At 41.0% G+C, this 20,887-nt stretch overlaps 1 protein-coding gene across 3 annotated transcripts in view; it reads left to right on the top strand.

Moving 5' to 3' along the window:
- Nucleotides 1–20,887, top strand: part of LOC139381354 (phosphatidylinositide phosphatase SAC2-like) — a 43,790-nt gene that overhangs the window by 14,513 nt on the left and 8,390 nt on the right. Inside the window, exons 3-18 of one of the 3 annotated variants that reach the window (XM_071124819.1) lie at nucleotides 2,270–2,406; nucleotides 3,873–4,001; nucleotides 4,213–4,380; nucleotides 4,599–4,655; nucleotides 7,854–8,052; nucleotides 8,186–8,365; nucleotides 8,581–8,648; nucleotides 8,789–8,913; nucleotides 9,862–9,939; nucleotides 10,096–10,216; nucleotides 10,428–10,556; nucleotides 13,606–13,723; nucleotides 19,522–19,720; nucleotides 20,275–20,346; nucleotides 20,436–20,509; nucleotides 20,758–20,886. In XM_071124819.1, coding sequence (XP_070980920.1) covers nucleotides 2,270–2,406; nucleotides 3,873–4,001; nucleotides 4,213–4,380; nucleotides 4,599–4,655; nucleotides 7,854–8,052; nucleotides 8,186–8,365; nucleotides 8,581–8,648; nucleotides 8,789–8,913; nucleotides 9,862–9,939; nucleotides 10,096–10,216; nucleotides 10,428–10,556; nucleotides 13,606–13,723; nucleotides 19,522–19,720; nucleotides 20,275–20,346; nucleotides 20,436–20,509; nucleotides 20,758–20,886 — 1,983 coding nt within the window. Of the gene's footprint in view, nucleotides 1–1,738; nucleotides 2,407–3,872; nucleotides 4,002–4,194; nucleotides 4,381–4,598; nucleotides 4,656–7,853; nucleotides 8,053–8,185; nucleotides 8,366–8,580; nucleotides 8,649–8,788; nucleotides 8,914–9,861; nucleotides 9,940–10,095; nucleotides 10,217–10,427; nucleotides 10,557–13,605; nucleotides 13,724–19,521; nucleotides 19,721–20,274; nucleotides 20,347–20,435; nucleotides 20,510–20,757; nucleotide 20,887 lie in introns of all 3 variants that reach the window. The other 2 variants (XM_071124820.1, XM_071124818.1) reach the window with 2 other exon arrangements.

The raw sequence follows: 20,887 nt of genomic DNA on the forward strand, positions 1-20,887 counted from the left end.
ATGGCCAAACAGTTCTATTTTTGTTTCATCAGACCAGAGGACATTTCTCCAAAAAGTACGATATTTGTCCCCATGTGCAGTTGTAAACTGTAGTCTGGCTTTTTTATGGCAGTTTTGGAGCAGTTGCTTCTTCCTTACTGAGCAGCCTTTCAGGTTATGTTGATAAAGGACTCGTTTTACTGTGGAGATAGATACTTTTGTACCTGTTTCCTCCAGCATCTTCACAAAGTCCTTTTCTGTTGTTCTGGGATTGATTTGCACTTTTTGCACCAAAGTACATTAATCTCTAGGAGACAGAACACATCTTCTTCCTGAGTGGTATGATGGCTGCGTGGTTCCATGGTGTTTATACTTGCGTACTATTGTTTGTACAGATGAATGTGGTACCTTCAGGCATTTGGAAATTGCTCCCAAGGATGAACCAGACTTGTGATTAAATGTTTTTTTTAAATCTGCGGTCTTAGCTGATTTCTTTTGATTTTCCCATGATCAAGCAAGCAAAGAGGCACTGAGTTTGAAGGTAGGCCTTGAAATACATCCTCAGGTACACCTCCAATTGATTCAAATGATGTCAATTAGCCTATCAGAAGCTTCTAAAGCCATGACATCATTTTCTGGAATTTTCCAAGCTGTTTAAAGGCACATTGAACTTAGTGTATGTAAACTTCTGACCCACTTGAATTGTGATTAAGTGAAATAATCTATCTGGAAACAATTGTTGGAAATCTTACCTGTGTCATGCACAAAGTAGATTTCCTAACCAACTTTTCAAAACTATAGTTTGTTAACAATAAATTTGTGGAGTGGTTGAAAAATGAGCTTTAATGACTCCAACCTATGTGTATGTAAACTTCCGACTTCATCTGTATGTATTCATTTGTAGATGGCCATCACCCATTTCGTATGATATGAATTACGATTCGTATTGTATGTTATGAATTTGCAACAATTACAATGTTACGAATTTGCATAACGTATAATATGTTAAATTCTAGCTTGGTGACTAACGTTAGCTAGCTCGTTAAATGTTAACTCCTTGCCTAGCTATGTTTAAGGTTATGTTTAGCGGAATTGTTAGCTAACATACTAAGTAGTTGCAAAGTAGCTAAAAAGTAGTTCAAAAGTTGCTAAAGTTGTCCGTGATGAGATTCAAACTCGCAACCTTTGGGTTGCTAGACGTTCACGTTATACGCCCATCCATCCCGACTTTAGTTTTTGCCTTAACTAACCATCTGTCTTATGTAACCATACGAGTGTCTCGGATTTACATGCAGAATAATATGAAATGCTCTGAGACCAGGTTGAAACGATGCATGGCCATCATATTTCTAATGTTTATCATAGAAAGAATGTAGCTCCATTTCCTAATTTTTTGTTTAAAGTTAATCTTTAATTTTACCCGGAGAGAAGTAGGCTGGCTACACTGAGAAAAGCACAGGAGAAGTAGCTACACATTAGTCAGAGCACTGTCTGCTGATAAAATATTTGTGTTATCTTTTTTTTTGCTTGAAAAACACTGAATTCTGCGTTAATGCGACCCCCAAGTTTAACTTGCTAGTTATCTAAGTGGCTCAGTTAATGACGGGGCATCATATTGTGTTAGCTTTCTGCCATGTTTGAAAAGTCAACTCATCCAAAGGGCTTTATCTGTACAGTTGCCACTGCTAACTTCATTTTCTTGTTTTTTTCTCCTCTCCATACTCTGCCTGTTTGCTACTCCCCCATGTTCTCTGAGCAGGCCTGTTGCCCTAGCGACTTCACACAGACACAGCCTGTACATACACATGCTGCTACAGAGCCAGTACTGTTTTTCCATCAGATAAGCATGCCTCAACTTAATTATTTTGCACAATGTCTCTCGTTCACATTCACTTGTAAATGTCCAAACTCACCAAAATTGATATTAGGTAGCTCCTACCTATATATGTGTAACTTTATGATTTGGATTGCCTGTCATTTGCAATTCGTTTATTTTAGTTTACGCTCGTTAGCATATTTAGCTAGCAACCTCCATGGAATTTCGCCATAACTTGTGCTATAATAATGGTAATAAACGCCAAGTGGGCTGTTTTTTTGGGGGGGCGGTGGGGCTTTGGCGCACCCTTGGGTACTAAACCGGTAATACTGTAAATTCCTGTGAGAGAAGGATGATATGACAATACGAAAGTCTGGATACCGCCCAACCCTAGAAGTCAAACCTTATGGAATGTGTGGAATTCTGTGCCTTTGATGATGTCCCCCTTACCCCCTTACCCCTTCTTGTTGGCAGATCTTCCTCTGGGTCTCATACTGATCCGCCAAAAAGCGCTGGTTGGCCAGATGCCAGGTGACCACAAAGTCTACAAGATCACCAAGATAGCTGTCATTCCTCTGTCTGAGGAAGAGCCACTGGATCTGGAGCTGGAGGTGAGAGATTGTCTGTGAGGCACGTTTTATCTTTGAGGTTAATGGAGCTCTGAGCATTCAAGCAGTACTGTGACTTTAAGTGTGAAAATGCAGCGGTAATCACATTAAAGTAGCCACTGATGTGCTATTGTCTCCTTTTTTAAAGGTGCAATATGTAGCTTTTTTGGCGACCCGACCAAATTCATATCGAAATGTCTTATAGAGCTGTCATTCTCATTGAAAGAAACGGTAGATATGTTCTATATGCTTTATTTCTATGCTTCCTGTTCTTAAGTTTCGTTTTTATGGCTTTTACCTTTGGTTATGTACACCAGCTTCAAACAGCTGAAAATACAATAGATGGTACAATGCTTCTCTACACTATACTTGCTTGTTTTGTCACAAACTAAAATTTGTCAAACTATTAGAATTTTAGCAACCAGGAAATGGCGTGGAGATTTCTGCATAGTGCATCTTTCTTTAATCTAGGATGCAGCCATGATGAGATGAAAACCATAGTTTGCCGCTATAATCTAGGCTACCCTTAGTGTTTTTCAATTTTACGATTTCATTTCAATGTTTCTAGTAATTGCCCTGTTTTGATTGACACCTTGATGAGTCCAATTAATCACCTTGTAAGATGAACATCCAAGGTACACTACATTAGTGTTATTTTTCTGCATTGCCAATGTTAATCAGAATTGTTTAATTAGAAACCAAAGTAATGTGATTTTGCTAAATGATCTCAGAGAAATTGGGATTTTGCTTAGATGCCAGTCTTACAGGTGAGCCATGATGATGATACAGATGATACTGATCATGAGAAAGTAAGTGAAACATTTCCAGTAAACGGGATGTGTTGGATAATCATGTCTCTGGTATGTTTCTAGAACCTAGCCCTACATACTGTCCATACCACAGAATTATTATTCCATCCCGTCTAGGAATTCAGTAGCCCTGTGAAGTTGTTTTAGAGTTTTCTGAACCACTTGTTTTGGATGTTTTTGACTGTTGGTAGCGAGTAGCTTTGAATTGATGTAATTAGCTAGCAATCACATTGAGACTGAACCAATTAACTCAGACACCATAGTGATTAGCTGTCAATCAACCTCGTAGACATGTCCACCAGTATGATCCCAATTGTCTATCATTCCCTGTAAATATATTTGGAAAACTTTAATCATGAACTAAATTATGAGGAAGTCTTATAGAGTTGGGGTCAATTCAGAATGCTTTGGTATACTCAATTAGCCTAAACTGATCTGAATTAAGGGTCATTTTTTAAATTCTTAATTGAACATTTATTTAACTAGGCAAGTCAGTTAAGAACAATTTTATTCAAATTCTGCTTTCAGATAGGTTGGAAAAGTGGGCGTATTTCTCAGAGTTAATTTTTAAATTCCTGTTACATATCACTACAGGGGATGATGATGTTGGTATGTTAGCAATGTACAATTTTGATAGAAAGTCTGTCCTTTTTCTTTTAGCTTTGTAAGAAGCATCACTTTGGGATCGACAAGCCAGAGAAGCTTGCACCGTCTCCAGATGAGTCGAAGTACCTGATGAAAACTCTGAGTCAGATCAAGTCCAATGTTGGGGCTCCCACTAAGAAAAAGGTTATAGAATTTGTAGTTCTGTGCTCAGATATCCCATGTATTATCATCTTACATGCCTCTTGTACATTTTTTAAATTGGTACATTTGCTTTTATTTATTTATTTATTTATTTTCATTTATAGTTTATTTGTTAGTTATTTTTCTATATTATTTTGACAATTTAATACCATCCCTGTCCATGTCCACCACCCAGTATTCCCCTGCCTTTCAGGTCAAGGAAAACAAAGAGAAGGAACGTCTCGAGAGGCGGTTGCTCGACGAGCTGTACAAGATATTCATGGACTCCGATTCCTTCTACTACAGCATGACTTATGACCTCACCAACACTGTGCAGCGGCAGGGAGACACAGAAAAGTCCAACTTACCCCAATGGAAACAGGTAAGTGGTTATTACTACACTCAAAGCACACAGGTCGCATTTACTAAATTAGATCGCTGGTAACGTTTGGCCTGGGGTTCGCCGGTTTGAGATGCCTGGTTTAAGTACAGTAGTATTTTACCACACATTTCCTGTCTTTTAAGATAAGTTTAACCAAGCTTAAATAATTAAAATAAAGTAATTGTGTTTGACTGATAATAGTTATTTTCCTCTTCAAGGTGGATGACAGATTCTTCTGGAACAAACACATGGTCCAGGAGCTAATTGATCTGCAGGTAACTGATGCATTTCAAGACTGGTTTGACAGGAATGGATAGACTAGATATTAATTTGTGAATTGTCAGATACAGTGCATTCGGAAAGTATTCATACCCCTTATCTTTTTCCACATTTTGTTACATTACAGCCTTATTTTTAAAAAAAAATCCTCAAAGCAGGACTAGCTTCGGGATAATAACCCATAATGACAAAGCGAAAACAGGTTTTTAGAAATGTTGGCAAATTTATATATATTTTTAAACATAAATACCTTAGTTACATAAGTATTCAGACCCTTTGCTATGAGACTTGAAATTGAGCTCAGGTGCATCCTGTTCCCATTAATCATCCTTGATGTTTCTACAACTTGGAGTCCACCTGTGGTAAATTTAATTGATTGGACATGATTTGGAATGGCACATACCTGTCCATATAAGGTCCCACAGTTGACAGTGCACGTCAGAGCAAAAACCAAACCATGAGGTCAAAGGATTGTCCATAGAGCTCCGAGACAGGATAGTTTCGAGGTACAGATCTGAAGGGTACCAAATAATGTCTGCAGCATTGAAGGTCCCCAAGAACACCGTGGCCTCCACCATTCTTAAATGGAAGAAGTTTGACTCTTAGAGCAGTCCGCCCGGCCAAACTGAGCAACTGGGGGAGAAGGGCCTTGGTAAGGGAGATGACCAAGAACCCGATGGCCAATGTGACAGAGCTCCAGAGATACCCTGTGATACCCTGTGGAGATGGGAGACCCTGGGGAGACCCTACCATCTTTGCAGCACTCCACAAATCAGGCCTTTTATAGTAGAGTGGCCCAACGGAAACAACTCCTCAGTAAAAGGCACATGAAAACCCGCTTGGGGTTTGCCAAAAGGCAACTAAAGGACACTCAGACCATAAGAAACCAGATGTTCTGGTCTGATGAAACCAAGATTGAACTCTTTGGCCTGAATGCCAAGAGGCACGTCTGGAGGAAACCAGGCGCCGCTCATCACCTGGCCCAATACCATCCCTACTGTGAAGCGTGGTGGCAGCAACATGCTGTGGGCATGTTTTTCAGCGGCAGGGACTTTGATACTAGTCAGGATCAAGGGAAAATGAACGGAGCAAAGTACAGAGAGATCCTTGATGAAAACCTGCTCCAGGGTGCTCAGGACCTCAGACAAAGGTTCACGTTCCAACAGGACAATGACCCTAAGCACACAGCCAAGGCAATGAAGGAGTGGCTTCGGGACAAGTCTCTGAATGTCCTTGACTGGCCCAGCCAGAGCCCGGACTTGAACCTGATCGAACATCTCTAGCGAGACCTGAAAATAGCTGTGCAGCGACGCTCCACATCCAATCTGACAGAGCTTGCGAGGATCTGCAGAGAAGAATGGGAGAAACTCCCGAAATACAGGTGTGCCAAGCTTGTAGTGTCATACCCAAGACTCGAGTCTAATCGCTGCTTAAGGTGCTTCAACAAAGTACTGAGTAAACGGTCTGAATACTTATGAAAATGTAATATTTCTGTTTTTTTATTTTTAATAAAATATCCAAACATATCAAGGGATCTGAATACTTCCCGAAGGATCTGTATAAGAGTACAGACGGTCATGGTGCACTGGTGTGACACTGAACGCTTCTGCAGAACCCTATCTGAACAATAGGGAAATGTTCTAGCAAGGAAACACTTAGTGGCAGGTATTTTTGGAGTGATTTGAACGGATGGCAATCATACTCCTTTTAATCAATGTTAAATATACAGTACCAGCCAAAGGTTTGGACACACCTACTTATTTAAGGTTTTTCTTTATTTTTCCTTTATTTTTATTTTTTTCTTCTACTATTTTCTAGAATAATAATGAAGACATCAAAACTATGAAATAACACATGGAATCATGTTGTAACCCAAAAAGTGTTAAACAAATCTAAATATATTTTAGATTTAAGATTCTTAAAAGTAGCCACCCTTTGCCTTGATTACAGCTTTGCACACTCTTGGCATTCTCTCAACCAGCTTCATGAGGAATGATTTTCCAACAGTCTTGAATGACTTTCCACAAATGCTGAGCATGTGGCTGCTTTTCCTTCACTTTGCGGTCCAACTCAACCCAAACCATCTGTTGGGTTGACGTCGGGTGATTGTGGAGGCCAGGTAATCTGATGCAGCACTCATCACTATCCTTGGTCAAATAGCCCTTACACTGCCTGGAGGTTTGTTTTGGGTCATTGTCCTGTTGAAAAACAAATGATAGTCCCACTAAGCGCAAATGAGATGGGATGGTGTATAGCTGCAGAATGCTGTGGTATCCATGCTGGTTAAGTGTGCCTTGAATTCTAAATAAATCCCAGACCATGTTACCAGCAAAGCACCCCCACACCATCACTCCTTCTCCATGCGTCACGGTGTGAACCACACATGCGGAGGAGATCCTCTGTTCACCTACTCTGCGTATCACAAAGACACAATGGTTGAAACCAAAAGTCTCAAATTTGGAATCAGACCAAAGGACAGAATTCTTGGCCCAAGCAAGTCTCTTCTTCTTATTGGTGTCTTTTAGTAGTGGTTTCTTTGCAGCAATTTGACCATGAAGGCCTGATTCATGCAGTGTCCTCTGAACAGTTGATGTTGAGATGTGTCTATTACTTGAACTCTGAAGCATTTATTTGGGCTGCAATCTGAGGTGCAGTTAACTCTAATGAACTTGATTGACTGTCATTTCTCTTTGCTTATTTTACCTGATCTTGCCATTATATGGACTTCGTCTTTTACCAAATAGGGCTATCTTCTGTAAACCACCCCTACCTTGTCACAACACAACTGATTGGCTCAAACACATTAAGGAAAGAAATTCCACAAATTAACTTTTAACAAGGCACACCTGTTAATTGAAATGCATTCCATACCTCATGAAGCTGGTTGAGATAATTACAAGTGTTCAAAGCTGTCATCAAGGCAAAGGGTGACTACTTTGAAGAATCTCAAATATAAAATATATTTTAATTTGTATAACACTTTTTTGTGGTTACTACATGATTCCATATGTGTTATTTCATAGTTTTGATGTCTCCACTATTCTACAATGTAGAAAATAGTAAAAATAAAGAAAAACCCTTGAATGTGTGTCAACTTTTGACTGGTACTGTATACTGAACTACTGCATTCCATCTTTATACATCTCAAGTTAGCATCACTGTACAGAGTTGTAACTTTTCTTGTTGTGTTGCAGGTTCCAGAGGTGGACTTCTGGGTGACACCCATCATTCAGGGCTTTGTGCAGGTGCAGGAGCTGGTAGTGAATTACAACGAGAGCCCAGAGGAGGAGAAGAGCAGCCCCGATACGCCGCTCCAGGAGCTCACCTGCGTGGACGACATCCACCCGCGCTTCACCGTGGCCCTCATCTCCCGCCGCAGTCGCCACCGTGCAGGTACAGTTTAGAGGTCATGGACACCCAGGCCAAATTGCTAGGGTCTATTTGCAACACTTTGATTAAGTCATAGTTACATTCTGATCATTATTGGAGGGTGAATTTAATGATCATAGTTTTCTTCTCCCCAAAGGGATGCGGTACAAACGCAGAGGGGTAGACACAGATGGACACGTGGCTAACTTTGTGGAGACAGAGCAGCTGATACACGTGCACAACCACTCACTGTCCTTTGTGCAGAGCCGCGGTTCGGTGCCTGTCTTCTGGAGCCAAGCAGGCTACCGCTACAACCCCAGGCCTCGGCTAGAGAAAGGTCAGTGGGATATTTACAATCCAAAATACTGCCTTGGGAATAATGGGTGCATTCGTTTAAGCATGTCCAGTGCCCCGGGTGGGCCGAATGTATTTTTGTGACTAATGCAATGGGCTTAAATATGCATACTCCACCCACCCAGGGCACTGGGCAAGCTAAAATGAATACGACCCCATCATATACTTTTTCCCGTTATGTTATAATCATCTTTTCAGGAGAAAAGGAGACCATTCCTTACTTTGCGGCTCACTTTGACGAGCAGCTCAACCTTTACAAGAAGCAGGTGAGAATCGTATGCCAGACAGCATTGGCATTACTTTGATATCACTACCAAAGCTTGAGTTTTCGTTTAACTTAGACTTGTCTATGTAAAGACTTATCATTATAGTAAAGTTGATACAATTTGCAACTATGTTTTGACAGGTCATCATAAACTTAGTGGACCAAAGTGGGCGTGAGAAGATTATTGGCGACGCATATCTCAAACAAGTCCTTCTGTACAACAATCCTAACCTTACATATGTCTCTTTTGACTTCCATGAGCACTGGTAAGAAAATTGATACACAGAAACAATCAGCTCTTGGCTGCACAGGTCATTTTAATACTGAACAAAAATATAAACACAACATGTAAAGTGTTGATCCCATGTTTCATGAGCTGAAATAAAAGATCCCAGACATTTTTCCACATGCACAAAAAGCTTATTTCTCTCAAATTTTGTGCACAAATTTGTTTCTGTGTTTGTGAGCTTTTCTTCTTTGCCAAGATAATCCATCCACCTGACAGGTTTGGCATATCAAGAAGATGATTAAACATCCTGGTCATTACACAGGTGCTGGGGACAATAAAAGGCCACTCTCTAAAATGTGCAGTTTTATCACACAACACAATGGCACAGATGTCTCAAGTTTTGAGGGAGAGTGCAATATGCATGCGGACGGCAGGAATGTCCACCAGAGCTCTTGCCAGAATGGAATGTTAATTTCTCTATGATAAGCCACCTCCAACGCCATTTTAGAGAATTTGGCAGTACGTCCAACCTGTCATACAACCACGTGTAACCCCGCCAGCCCAGGACCTCCACTTTCGGCTTCTTCACCCGCGGGATCATCTGAGACCAGCCACCCGGACAGCTGATGAAACTGAGGAGTATTTTTGTCTGTAATAAAGCTCTTTTATGGGGATAAACTCATTCTGACTGGCTGGGCCTGGCCCCCCAGTGGGTGGGCCTATGTCCTCCCAGGTCCACCCATTGCTGTGCCCCTGCCCATTCATGTAAAATTCATAGGGACTTATTAATTTATTTCAATTGTCTGATTTCCTTGTTTGTACTGTAACTCACAATTTTTTGGGAAATTGTTGCATTTTATGTTTTTGTTCAGTATAATAAGTAACTCTAATAAGCAAAGAATAACCTAAACTACAATTATTGTATTTATTTTTGTATTATAGTATGCACTTCCCCTGTATTTTAATTGGTCTTTTGTCTTCTCAGTCGAGGTATGAAGTTTGAGAATGTGCAAACGCTGACAGATGCCATCTCTGATATTATCGCAGACATGAGATGGGGCTGGTAAGTGTGCGTGTGGGAGTGTGTTATTGCCAACCTCAACAGACTTTTTTTAGGGCAAGTAAAAAATCTTGAATGAATCATTAATTGATTGCATATGTTGATCAGAACCTCCATATCTACATGCAGTGCATCACACAGTGAATGTTCCTCTGTCAGGGTGGACCAGGCAGGAGTCATCTGCCATCAGGAGGGCATTTTCCGGGTCAACTGCATGGACTGTCTGGACAGGACCAATGTAGTCCAGGCTGCCATAGCTCGTGCGGTAATGGAGGCACAGGTGAGATTCCCCCTACTTCGAACATGTCAACTTAAAGCTGATGATGTAATGGTAGACATAGTAATGTGGTAATGGATGGCATATTACATATGAAAAGGTAAAGAATAAAACATCAAATGTAAACTTTTTCAGTGGAATTCTCCTGTAAGTGTAGTTTTCTGGCAAACGTTCAATGGTGACTGATGCCTAGCTTTATGTCTGCGTCACTCAGCTGAAGAAACTAGGTGTGATGCCCCCTGAGCAGCCTCTGCCGCTCAAGTGCTACAGGATCTACCAGGTCATGTGGGCCAACAACGGCGACACCATCAGCAGACAGTACGCCGGCACAGCCGCCCTCAAGGTAAAATCATTAGCACGTGTAAAGTTTTAAGCTAATATTAGGTTTGCTATATTCGGTTTGCATCTGCCAACAGGATACTGTCCTGTTACCCCTCAGTTAGTAGGCCTCCACTGCAAACTGATCAAGTAATTAAACTAGAAATGAGGGAGGCAGACAGCCTAGTGGTTAAGAGCATTGGGCCAGTAGCCAACTACAGTTGGAAGTTTACATACACCTTAGCCAAATACATTTAAACTCAATTTTTCACAATTCCTGACATCTAATCCCAGTAAAAATTCCCTGTTTTAGGTCAGTTAGGATCACCACTTTATTTTAAGAATGTGAAATGTCAGAATGATTTATTTAATCTTTTATGTCTTTCATCACATTCCCAGTGGGTCAGAAGTTTACATACACTCAATTAATATTTGGTAGCATTGCCTTTAAATTGTTTAACTTGGGTCAAACGTTTTGGGTAGCCCACTATAAGTTGGGTGAATTTTGGCCCATTCCTCCTGACAGAGCTGGTGTAACCAAGTCTGGTTTGTAAGCCTCCTTGCTCACACACACTTTTTCAGTTTTGCCCACAAATTTTCTATAGGCTTGAGGTCGGGGCTTAGTGATGGCCACTCCAATATCTTGACATGGTTGTCCTCAAGCCATTTTGTCACAACTTTGGAAGTATGCTTGGGGTCAATTGTCCATTTGGAAGACCCATTTGCGACCAAGCTTTAACTTCCTGACTGATGTCTTGAGACTTTGCTTCAATATATCCACATAATTGTCCTACCTCATGATGCCATCTATTTCTCAGAACAAAAATAGACTGACAAGCTTCAGAAAGTTATTTGTTTCTGCCCATTTTGAGCCTGAAATTGAACCCATAAATGCTGATGCTCCAGATACTCAACCATTCTAAGGTGGGCCAGTTTTATTGCTTCTCTAATCAGGACAACATTTTCGGGTGTGCTAACATATTTGCAAAAGGGTTTTCTAATGATCAATTAGCCTTTTAAAATTATAAACTTGGATTAGCTAACACAATGTGCCATTGGAACACAGGAGTGATGATTGCTGACAATGGGCTTCTGTACGCCTATGTAGATTGTCCATAAAAAAATCAGCCGTTTCCAGCTATAATAGTCATTTAAAACATTAACAATGTCTACACTGTATTTCTGACCAATTTGATGCTATTTTAATGGACAAAGAAATGTGCTTTTCTTTCAAAAACAAAGAAATATCTAAGTAACCCCAAAGTTTTGAACGGTAGGAAGTAGGAAGTTGTTCCTAATGTTTTACTAATGTCGACTTGGAAATATCCAGGAAGAAAAGTACACCAGGAGGATGGAGAAAGTAAAGAAGAGTCCTACAACTTTTTCCCCCCACTTTCTTTTAGATTAGTGCAGGCTGTATCACAACCTGCCGTGATTGAAAGTCCCATAGGGCGGCGCACAATTGGTCCAGGTTTGGCTGGTGGAGGCTGTCATTGTAAATAAGAGTTTGTTCTTAACTGACTTGCCTAGTTAAATAAAGGTTAGATAAATAAAAAAAATATGCCTCAACCATGGCATGTAATCTAGCTCTTATACTGAGCGACTTAATTAGTGCAGTCATCTAAGAGCTAGGTAAGACAACCACATATCACAGTCAATTGGTTACAGATTTTCATGCAAATAGTCAAAAATCTGCATAAAAATGATATGTGCATTTTCCCACTGGCGACGTTTCCATCAAATTGTCTTGTTGCAGATAAAATGCTGTGCGTGATGACGTAGTGCACATAAAAATAACTTTTGCGGTTAAATTCCCATGTACAGAATAAAACATAAGTAAAATGTTTTTCCATCAGATTTTCAACTCTGCTGATGTTTTGTTACGAAAAATTGCATTGTACAGCGATTGTGCCCACTCTGGTATTGGCAAGTGCGCTCTAGCGAGCAGCTAACATATACAATGCGGGTATAGCCTACATGATGAGATTATTATGGACAAAAGAGGATGATTATTTTTATTTGTCAAACGGCAACCAAGCATCGATCATCATGTCACCAGAATAAGACCCTCGATATTTATTGGAAAGGAGCATCAAGCTCATCACCTTGCATTTTCACCAGCCTGTAAAATTCATCATAACTTATTTCATCTGTAGCCTATAAATGTTATGCTTTCCTGAGTCATACTGGGAGGGCCACACAATAGAATAGCCATCATTACTTCGATATCATGGCATAATTAATTTTACAGACACAAAAATATCCCTCCTTTTTCTAGCGTATATTGCAGGGTTCCCCAACTGCCGGGGTAGGTTTTAATTGGCCCCCAAGTTTTCTGAGCAACATTTTGTTATAAATTAATTGTATTTGGAATTTATTGTTGTGCATATTACTGTAAAAATACCAGGAAATCAGCTCCAAGTGATTGTAATTTCAGAAATCTGTTCCCAATTATTCCCACGCATAAGAGATGTGACCGAATAGAAATAATAATTTAATAATAATTGACTGGATTTATATAACGCTTTTCTAGCAACTGAGGTACTCAGAGTGCTTTACATAGGTGGGGGAAACTCACCTCATCCACCATCAATGTGTAGCACCCACCTCTGTGATGCATGGCAACAAATTTTCTGCCAGAATGCTCACCACACATCAGCTATCAGGTGGAGAGGTGAGGAGTGATATGCCAATTAGGAATGAGGAGGATGATTAGGTGACAATGATGGAATGTTGGGAATTTAGCCATGATACAGGGGTGAATACCCCTAATCTTACAATAATGAATGACCACATAGAGTGACCAAATTAGCTGTTTCCATCAGGCCTGATGTTAGATTTTTATTCGGCATGTACTTTATTCACATCAAAATGTTGGATGGAAATCTAGTTAGAGGAAGTAAAACTTTTCCTCAATAAAGCCAATAACAGCCAAGTGTTTACACTACATAGTCCTAAGTCATGAAGAGTATAACATATTTTTCCAGCCTACTACTTTTGTGGAACGGATCAGACATTGACTGTGCAATATTCTGCTTGTTTTTGACATCCTCTGTCTGTAATCCCATATACAGGGAGACTTCACCAGAACGGGGGAGAGAAAACTGGCCGGGGTGATGAAAGATGGCGTGAACTCAGCCAACCGCTACTATCTGAACCGCTTCAGGGACGCATACAGACAAGCAGTCATTGGTAAGAAGTGACCTGTAATACTTTACTTAAAGCCTGCAGGTATGATGCAGTTATAATTCATTCTAAGACGTGTAATAAGCATGCATGATCCCCTTATGTGTTATTAATCATATCATATCATTGTGTGTCAGGAAAACAAAATATATACACTACCGTTCAAAAGTTTGGGGTCACTTAGAAATGTCCTTGTCCAAATGTTTTAAAATAACATCAAATTGATCAGAAATACAGTGTAGACATTGTTAATGTTGTAAATGACTATTGTAGCTGGAAACGGCTGATTTTTAATGGAATATCTACAGAGGTCCATTATCAGCAACCATCGCTCCTGTGTTCCAATGGCACGTTGTGTTAGCTAATCCAAGTTTATAATTTTAAAAGGGTAAATGATCATTAGAAAGCACAGCTGAAAACTGTTGTGCTGATTAAAGAAGCAGCATCCTGGATGCTGATGCTCCAGATACTCCACTAGTCTAAAAAAGGCCAGTTTTATTGCTTCTTTAATCAGTGCAACAGTTTTCAGCTGTGCTAACATAATTGCAAAACGATTTTCTAATGATCAATTAGCCCTTTAAAATGATAAACTTGGATTAGCTAACACAACGTGCCATTGGAACACAGGAGTGATGGTTGCTGATAATGGACCTCTGCAGATATTCCGTAACAAAATCTGCTGTTTCCAGCTACAATAGTCATTTACAACATTAACAATGTCTACACTGTATTTCTGATCAATTTGATGTTATTTTAAATGGACCAAAAAAAAGGACATTTCTAAGTGACCCCAAACTTTTAAATGGTAGTGTATAACAAGTTAAATAGCATTATCCCTGCAGGCTCTAAGTAAAGTGTTATACAAATAGGTTCCAAATCAAATTTATTTATATAGCCCTTCGTACATCAGCTGATATCTCAAAGTGCTGTACAGAAACCCAGCCTAAAACCCCAAACAGCAAGCAATGCAGGTGTAGAAGCACGGTGGCTAGGAAAAACTCGCTAGAAAGGCCAAAACCTAGGAAGAAACCTAGAGAGGAACCAGGCTATGTGGGGTGGCCAGTCCTCTTCTGGCTGTGTCGGGTGGAGATTATAACAGAACATGGCCAAGATGTTCAAATGTTCATAAATGACCAGCATGGTTGAATAATAATAAGGCAGAACAGTTGAAACTGGCCATGGCACAACCCAAGGGGGGGGCGCCAACCCAGACAGGGTGACCACATCAGTGAATCAACCCACTCAGGTGACGCACCCCTTCCAGGGACAGCATGAGAGACCCCAGTAAGCCAGTGACTCAGCCCCTGTAATAGGGTTAGAGGCAGAGAATCCCAGTGGAAAGAGGGGAACCGGCCAGGCAGAGACAGCAAGGGCTGTTCGTTGCTCCAGAGCCTTTCCGTTCACCTTCCCACTCCTGGGCCAGACTACACTCAATCATATGACCCACTGAAGAGATGAGTCTTCAGTAGAGACTTAAAGGTTGAGACCGAGTTTGCGTCTCTGACATGCGTAGGCAGACCGTTCCATAAAAATGGAGCTCTATAGGAGAAAGCCCTGCCTCCAGCTGTTTGCTTAGAAATTCTAGGGACAATTAGGAGGCCTGCGTCTTGTGACCGTAGCGTACGTGTAGGTATGTACGGCAGGACCAAATCAGAGAGATAGGTAGGAGCAAGCCCATGTAATGCTTTGTAGGTTAGCACTAAAACCTTGAAATCAGCCCTTGCTTTGACAGGAAGCCAGTGTAGGGAGGCTAGCACTGGAGTAATATGATCAAATGTTTTGGTTCTAGTCAGGATTCTAGCAGCCGTATTTAGCACTAACTGAAGTTTATTTAGTGCTTTATCCGGGTAGCCGGAAAGTAGAGCATTGCAGTAGTCTAACCTAGAAGTGACAAAAGCATGGATTAATTTTTCTGCATCATTTTTGGACAGAAAGTTTCTGATTTTTGCAATGTTACGTAGATGGAAAAAAGCTGTCCTTGAAATGGTCTTGATATGTTCTTCAAAAGAGAGATCAGGGTCCAGAGTAACGCCGAGGTCCTTCACAGTTTTATTTGAGACGACTGTACAACCATTAAGATTAATTGTCAGATTCAACAGAAGATCTCTTTGTTTTTTGGGACCTAGAACAAGCATCTCTGTTTTGTCAGAGTTTAAAAGTAGAAAGTTTGCAGCCATCCACTTCCTTATGTCTGAAACACATGCTTCTAGGTAGGGCAATTTTGGGGCTTCACCATGTTTCATTGAAATGTACAGCTGTGTGTCATCCGCATAGCAGTGAAAGTTAACATTATGTTTTCGAATAACATCCCCAAGAGGTAAAATATATAGTGAAAACAATAGTGGTCCTAAAACGGAACCTTGAGGAACACCGAAATTTACAGTTGATTTGTCAGAGGACAAACCATTCACAGAGACAAACTGATATCTTTCCGACAGATAAGATCTAAACCAGGCCAGAACTTGTCCGTGTAGACCAATTTGGGTTTCCAATCTCTCCAAAATAATGTGGTGATCGATGGTATCAAAAGCAGCACTAAGGTCTAGGAGCACGAGGACAGATGCAGAGCCTCGGTCCGATGCCATTAAAATGTCATTTACCACCTTCACAAGTGCCGTCTCAGTGCTATGATGGGGTCTAAAACCAGACTGAAGCATTTCGTATACATTGTTTGGTCTTCAGGAAGGCAGTGAGTTGTTGCGCAACAGCCTTTTCTAAAATTTGTGAGAGGAATGGAAGATTCGATATAGGCCGATAGTTTTTTATATTTTCTGGGTCAAGGTTTGGCTTTTTCAAGAGAGGCTTTATTACTGCCACTTTTAGTGAGTTTGGTACACATCCGGTGGATAGAGAGCCGTTTATTATGTTCAACATAGGAGGGCCAAGCACAGGAAGCAGCTCTTTCAGTAGTTTAGTTGGAATAGGGTCCAGTATGCAGCTTGAAGGTTTAGAGGCCATGATTATTTTCATCATTGTGTCAAGAGATATAGTACTAAAACACTTGAGCGTCTCTCTTGATCCTAGGTCCTGGCAGAGTTGTGCAGACTCAGGACAACTGAGCTTTGAAGGAATACGCAGATTTAAGGAGGAGTCCGTAATTTGCTTTCTAATAATCATAATCTTTTCCTCAAAGAAGTTCATGAATTTATCACTGCTAAAGTGAAAGTCATCCTCTCTTGGGGAATGCTGCTTTTTAGTTAGCTTTGCGACAGTATCAAAAAGGAATTTCAGATTGTTCTTATTTTCCTCAATTAAGTTAGAAAAATAGGATGATCGAGCAGCAGTAAGGGCTCTTCGGTACTGCACGGTACTGTCTTTCCAAGCTAGTCGGAAGACTTCCAGTTTGATGTGGCGCCATTTCCGTTCAAATTTTCTGGAAGCTTGCTTCAGAGCTTGGGTATTTTCTGTGTACCAGGGAGCTAGTTTCTTATGAGAAATGTTTTTAGTTTTTAGGGGTGCAACTGCATCTAGGGTATTGCGCAAGGTTAAATTGAGTTTCTCAGTTAAGTGGTTAACTGATTTTTGTCCTCTGGCGTCCTTGGGTAGACAGAGGGAATCTGGAAGGACATCAAGGAATCTTTGTGTTGTCTGTGAATTTATAGCACGACTTTTGATGGTCCTTGGTTGGGGTCTGAGCAGATTATTTGTTGCAATTGCAAACGTAATAAAATGGTGGTCCGATAGTCCAGGATTATGAGGAAAAACATTAAGATCCACAACTTTTTTTCCATGGGACAAAACTATGTCCAGAGTATGACTGTGACAGTGAGTGGGTCCAGAATCATGTTGGACAAAACCCACTGAGTCGATGATGGCTCCGAAAGCCTTTTGGAGTGGGTCTGTGGACTTTTCCATGTGAATATTAAAGTCACCAAAGATTAGAATATTATCTGCTATGACTACAAGGTCCGATAGGAATTCAGGGAACTCAGTGAGGAACGCTGTATATGGCCCAGGAGGCCTGTAAACAGTAGCTATAAAAAGTGATTGAGTAGGCTGCATAGATTTCATGACTAGAAGCTCAAAAGACGAAAACGTCATTTTTTTTTTTGTAAATTGAAATTTGCTATCGTAAATGTTAGCAACACCTCCGCCTTTGCGGGATGCACGGGGGATATGGTCACTAGTATAGCCAGGAGGTGAGGCCTCATTTAACACAGTAAATTCATCAGGCTTAAGCCATGTTTCAGTCAGGCCAATCACATCAAGATTATGATCAGTGATTAGTTCATTGACTATAATTGCCTTTGAAGTAAGGGATCTAACATTAAGTAGCCCTATTTTGAGATGTGAGGTATCATGATCTCTTTCAATAATGACAGGAATGGAGGTGGTCTTTATCCTAGTGAGATTGCTAAGGCGAACACCGCCATGTTTAGTTTTGCTCAACCTAGGTCGAGGCACAGACACGGTCTCAATGGTGATAGCTGAGCTGTTTACACTGACTGTGCTAATGGCAGACTCCACTATGCTGGCAGGCTGGCTAACAGCCTGCTGCCTGGCCTGCACCCTATTTCATTGTGGAGCTAGAGGAGTTAGAGCCCTGTCTATGTTGGTAGATAAGATGAGAGCACCCCTCCAGCTAGGATGGAGTCCGTCACTCCTCAGCAGGTCAGGCTTGGTCCTGTTTGTGGGTGAGTCCCAGAAAGAGGGCCAATTATCTACAAATTCTATCTTTTGGGAGGGGCAGAAAACAGTTTTCAACCAGCGATTGAGTTGTGAGACTCTGCTGTAGAGCTCATCACTCCCCCTAACTGGGAGGGGGCCAGAGACAATTACTCGATGCCGACACATCTTTCTAGCTGATTTACACGCAGAAGCTATGTTGCGCTTGGTGATCTCTGACTGTTTCATCCTAACATCGTTGGTGCCGACGTGGATAACAATATCTCTATACTCTCTACACTCACCAGTTTTAGCTTTAGCCAGCACCATCTTCAGATTAGCCTTAACGTCGGTAGCCCTGCCCCCTGGTAAACAGTGTATGATCGCTGGATGATTTGTTTTAAGTCTAATACTGCGGGTAATGGAGTCGCCAATGACTAGAGTTTTCAATTTGTCAGAGCTAATGGTGGGAAGCTTCGGCGTCTCAGACCCCGTAACGGGAGGAGTAGAGACCAGAGAAGACTCGGCCTCTGACTCTGACTCGCTGCTTAATGGGGAAAACCGGTTTAAAGTTTCTGTCGGCTGAATGAGCGACACCGGTTGAGCGTTCCTACAGCATTTCCTTCCAGAAACCGTGAGAAAGTTGTCCGGCTACGGGGACTGTGCCAGGGGATTTATACTACTATCTGTACTTACTGGTGGCACAGACGCGGTTTCATCCTTTCCTACACTGAAATTACCCTTGCCTAACGATTGCGTCTGAAGCTGGGCTTGTAGCACAGCTATCCTCGCCGTAAGGCGATCGTTCTCCTGTATATTATGAGTACAGCGACTGCAATTAGAAGGCATCATGTTAATGTTACTACTTAGCTTCGGCTGTTGGAGGTCCTGACGAACCTTTGAGGAATAAAAAACAAAAATATAAACGGTAATTAAAAAGTAAAGTTGGCAGGTAGCAAAATAGGTTAGCAACAAAACGCACAGCAACTCGAAAATAAGTCTGCAAGTTGTGACAGGAAATGACGTCACCTCAGGGAAAAAAACTAGGTCGGTAACGGCCGAAGGGGAGGGGTGCTCACATGAACTTTGTCAGGACTTTGGTCTGAAGAAGAGTATGGTTTGCACTGTTCAATGACAGTTCATTTGTTTAGTCTTAAAACCGTGACTCAATCGTTCTTCCCTCCCACCTCTCTCTCTAGACCTGATGATGGGCCATCCTGTGACAGAGGACCTGTACTCCATTTTCAGTAAGGAGAAGGAGCATGAGGAGAAGGAGCAGGAGAGCCAGAGAGTAACCCAGGAGCAGGTCAGCCTCCTGCTACAGACTTACATGCAGCTACTGCTGCCCGACGACGAGAAGTTCCATGGTGGCTGGGCACTCATCGACTGTGACATGAGGTTGGTGCTGGAACCATCCACAAATCACAACTCTAAACGTAAAGGGGCAGTGCAGTCAAAAACATGATTTGTGTTTTTTGTGCCTGTGTTTTTTATATATTTCCACATCATGATAATACACTTTTTGTGTAAGAGCAATTTGAAAAGATCACCTGTAATTTCAGCTTATTTGGTTGGGTGGGGTTTTTAAGTTAATAGACATATAACAAAGAGAGTTTGAACTCCTCTCTGTCAATAACAGCTAATTTTCAGGTTACACATCCCTCCCATTAGGCTCCTCCAATTAGGTCCCACTCCCAGACAGTCCTAGCAAAATTCTTGCTTGAGAAATTGCATTTAGTTATTTTTTTTTCATTGACTGAATCCTTTAATGAGTTGGCTCTCATAGTGTTTGTTCTCCCAACACTGTTAGTGTGCATCAATTAAATGCAGCTTTATTTATTTCCTCAGGGGAAATTAAGATGCACTTCAAAATCAACACCTTGAAAGTGTTTGTTCCTCAACAAATTGTTCATGTAGAAAGCTCATTGTCACATTTTTTTTCTACTCAACAGCCTTATTGACGCAACCAGCAAAGACGTGGATGTTCTCCTGCTGTTATCCAACAGTGCATATTACATTGCATAGTAAGTGCCTACATTTTATTACAGAAGAGTCAATTACATGTTTTAGCTGTTCATTATATCATCGTTTTTTTTTGCTTTTGTTTTTACAGCTATGATGAGGAAGCTGACAAAGTCAATCAGTACCAGCGCCTCAACTTGGAGGGTTTGGAAAAGATTGAAATAGGTGAGTGTTTCCCCTTAAGAGGAATATAGCTCCACAAAGTGAAAATTCCAAAGTGTAGACAGGGTCGAAATCAGTCCTTCACAGCTTCAAGATTTATTTCACACTGTAAATCTACTAAGCACACACTTTGGGCATGGTTTTCATTCATTGTACACAAATTCTGAATGATGCAACTACTGTTTTTGATTTACCACAAACGTCTAAGTAATGCATCAATAAAGCTCACACCATGTCCTGTTCTTTTTTAGGCCCAGAACCTACTCTGTTCGGGAAGCCCAAATTCTGCTGTATGCGTCTACACTACAAGAATGAGGAGACAAGTGGGTATTTTCACACACTGAGGGCTGTCACAAGGAATCCTGAGGATGACGGTAAAGG

Source organism: Oncorhynchus clarkii, chromosome 23 (genome assembly GCF_045791955.1).
Source record: "Oncorhynchus clarkii lewisi isolate Uvic-CL-2024 chromosome 23, UVic_Ocla_1.0, whole genome shotgun sequence".
NCBI classification, from domain to species: domain Eukaryota; kingdom Metazoa; phylum Chordata; class Actinopteri; order Salmoniformes; family Salmonidae; genus Oncorhynchus; species Oncorhynchus clarkii.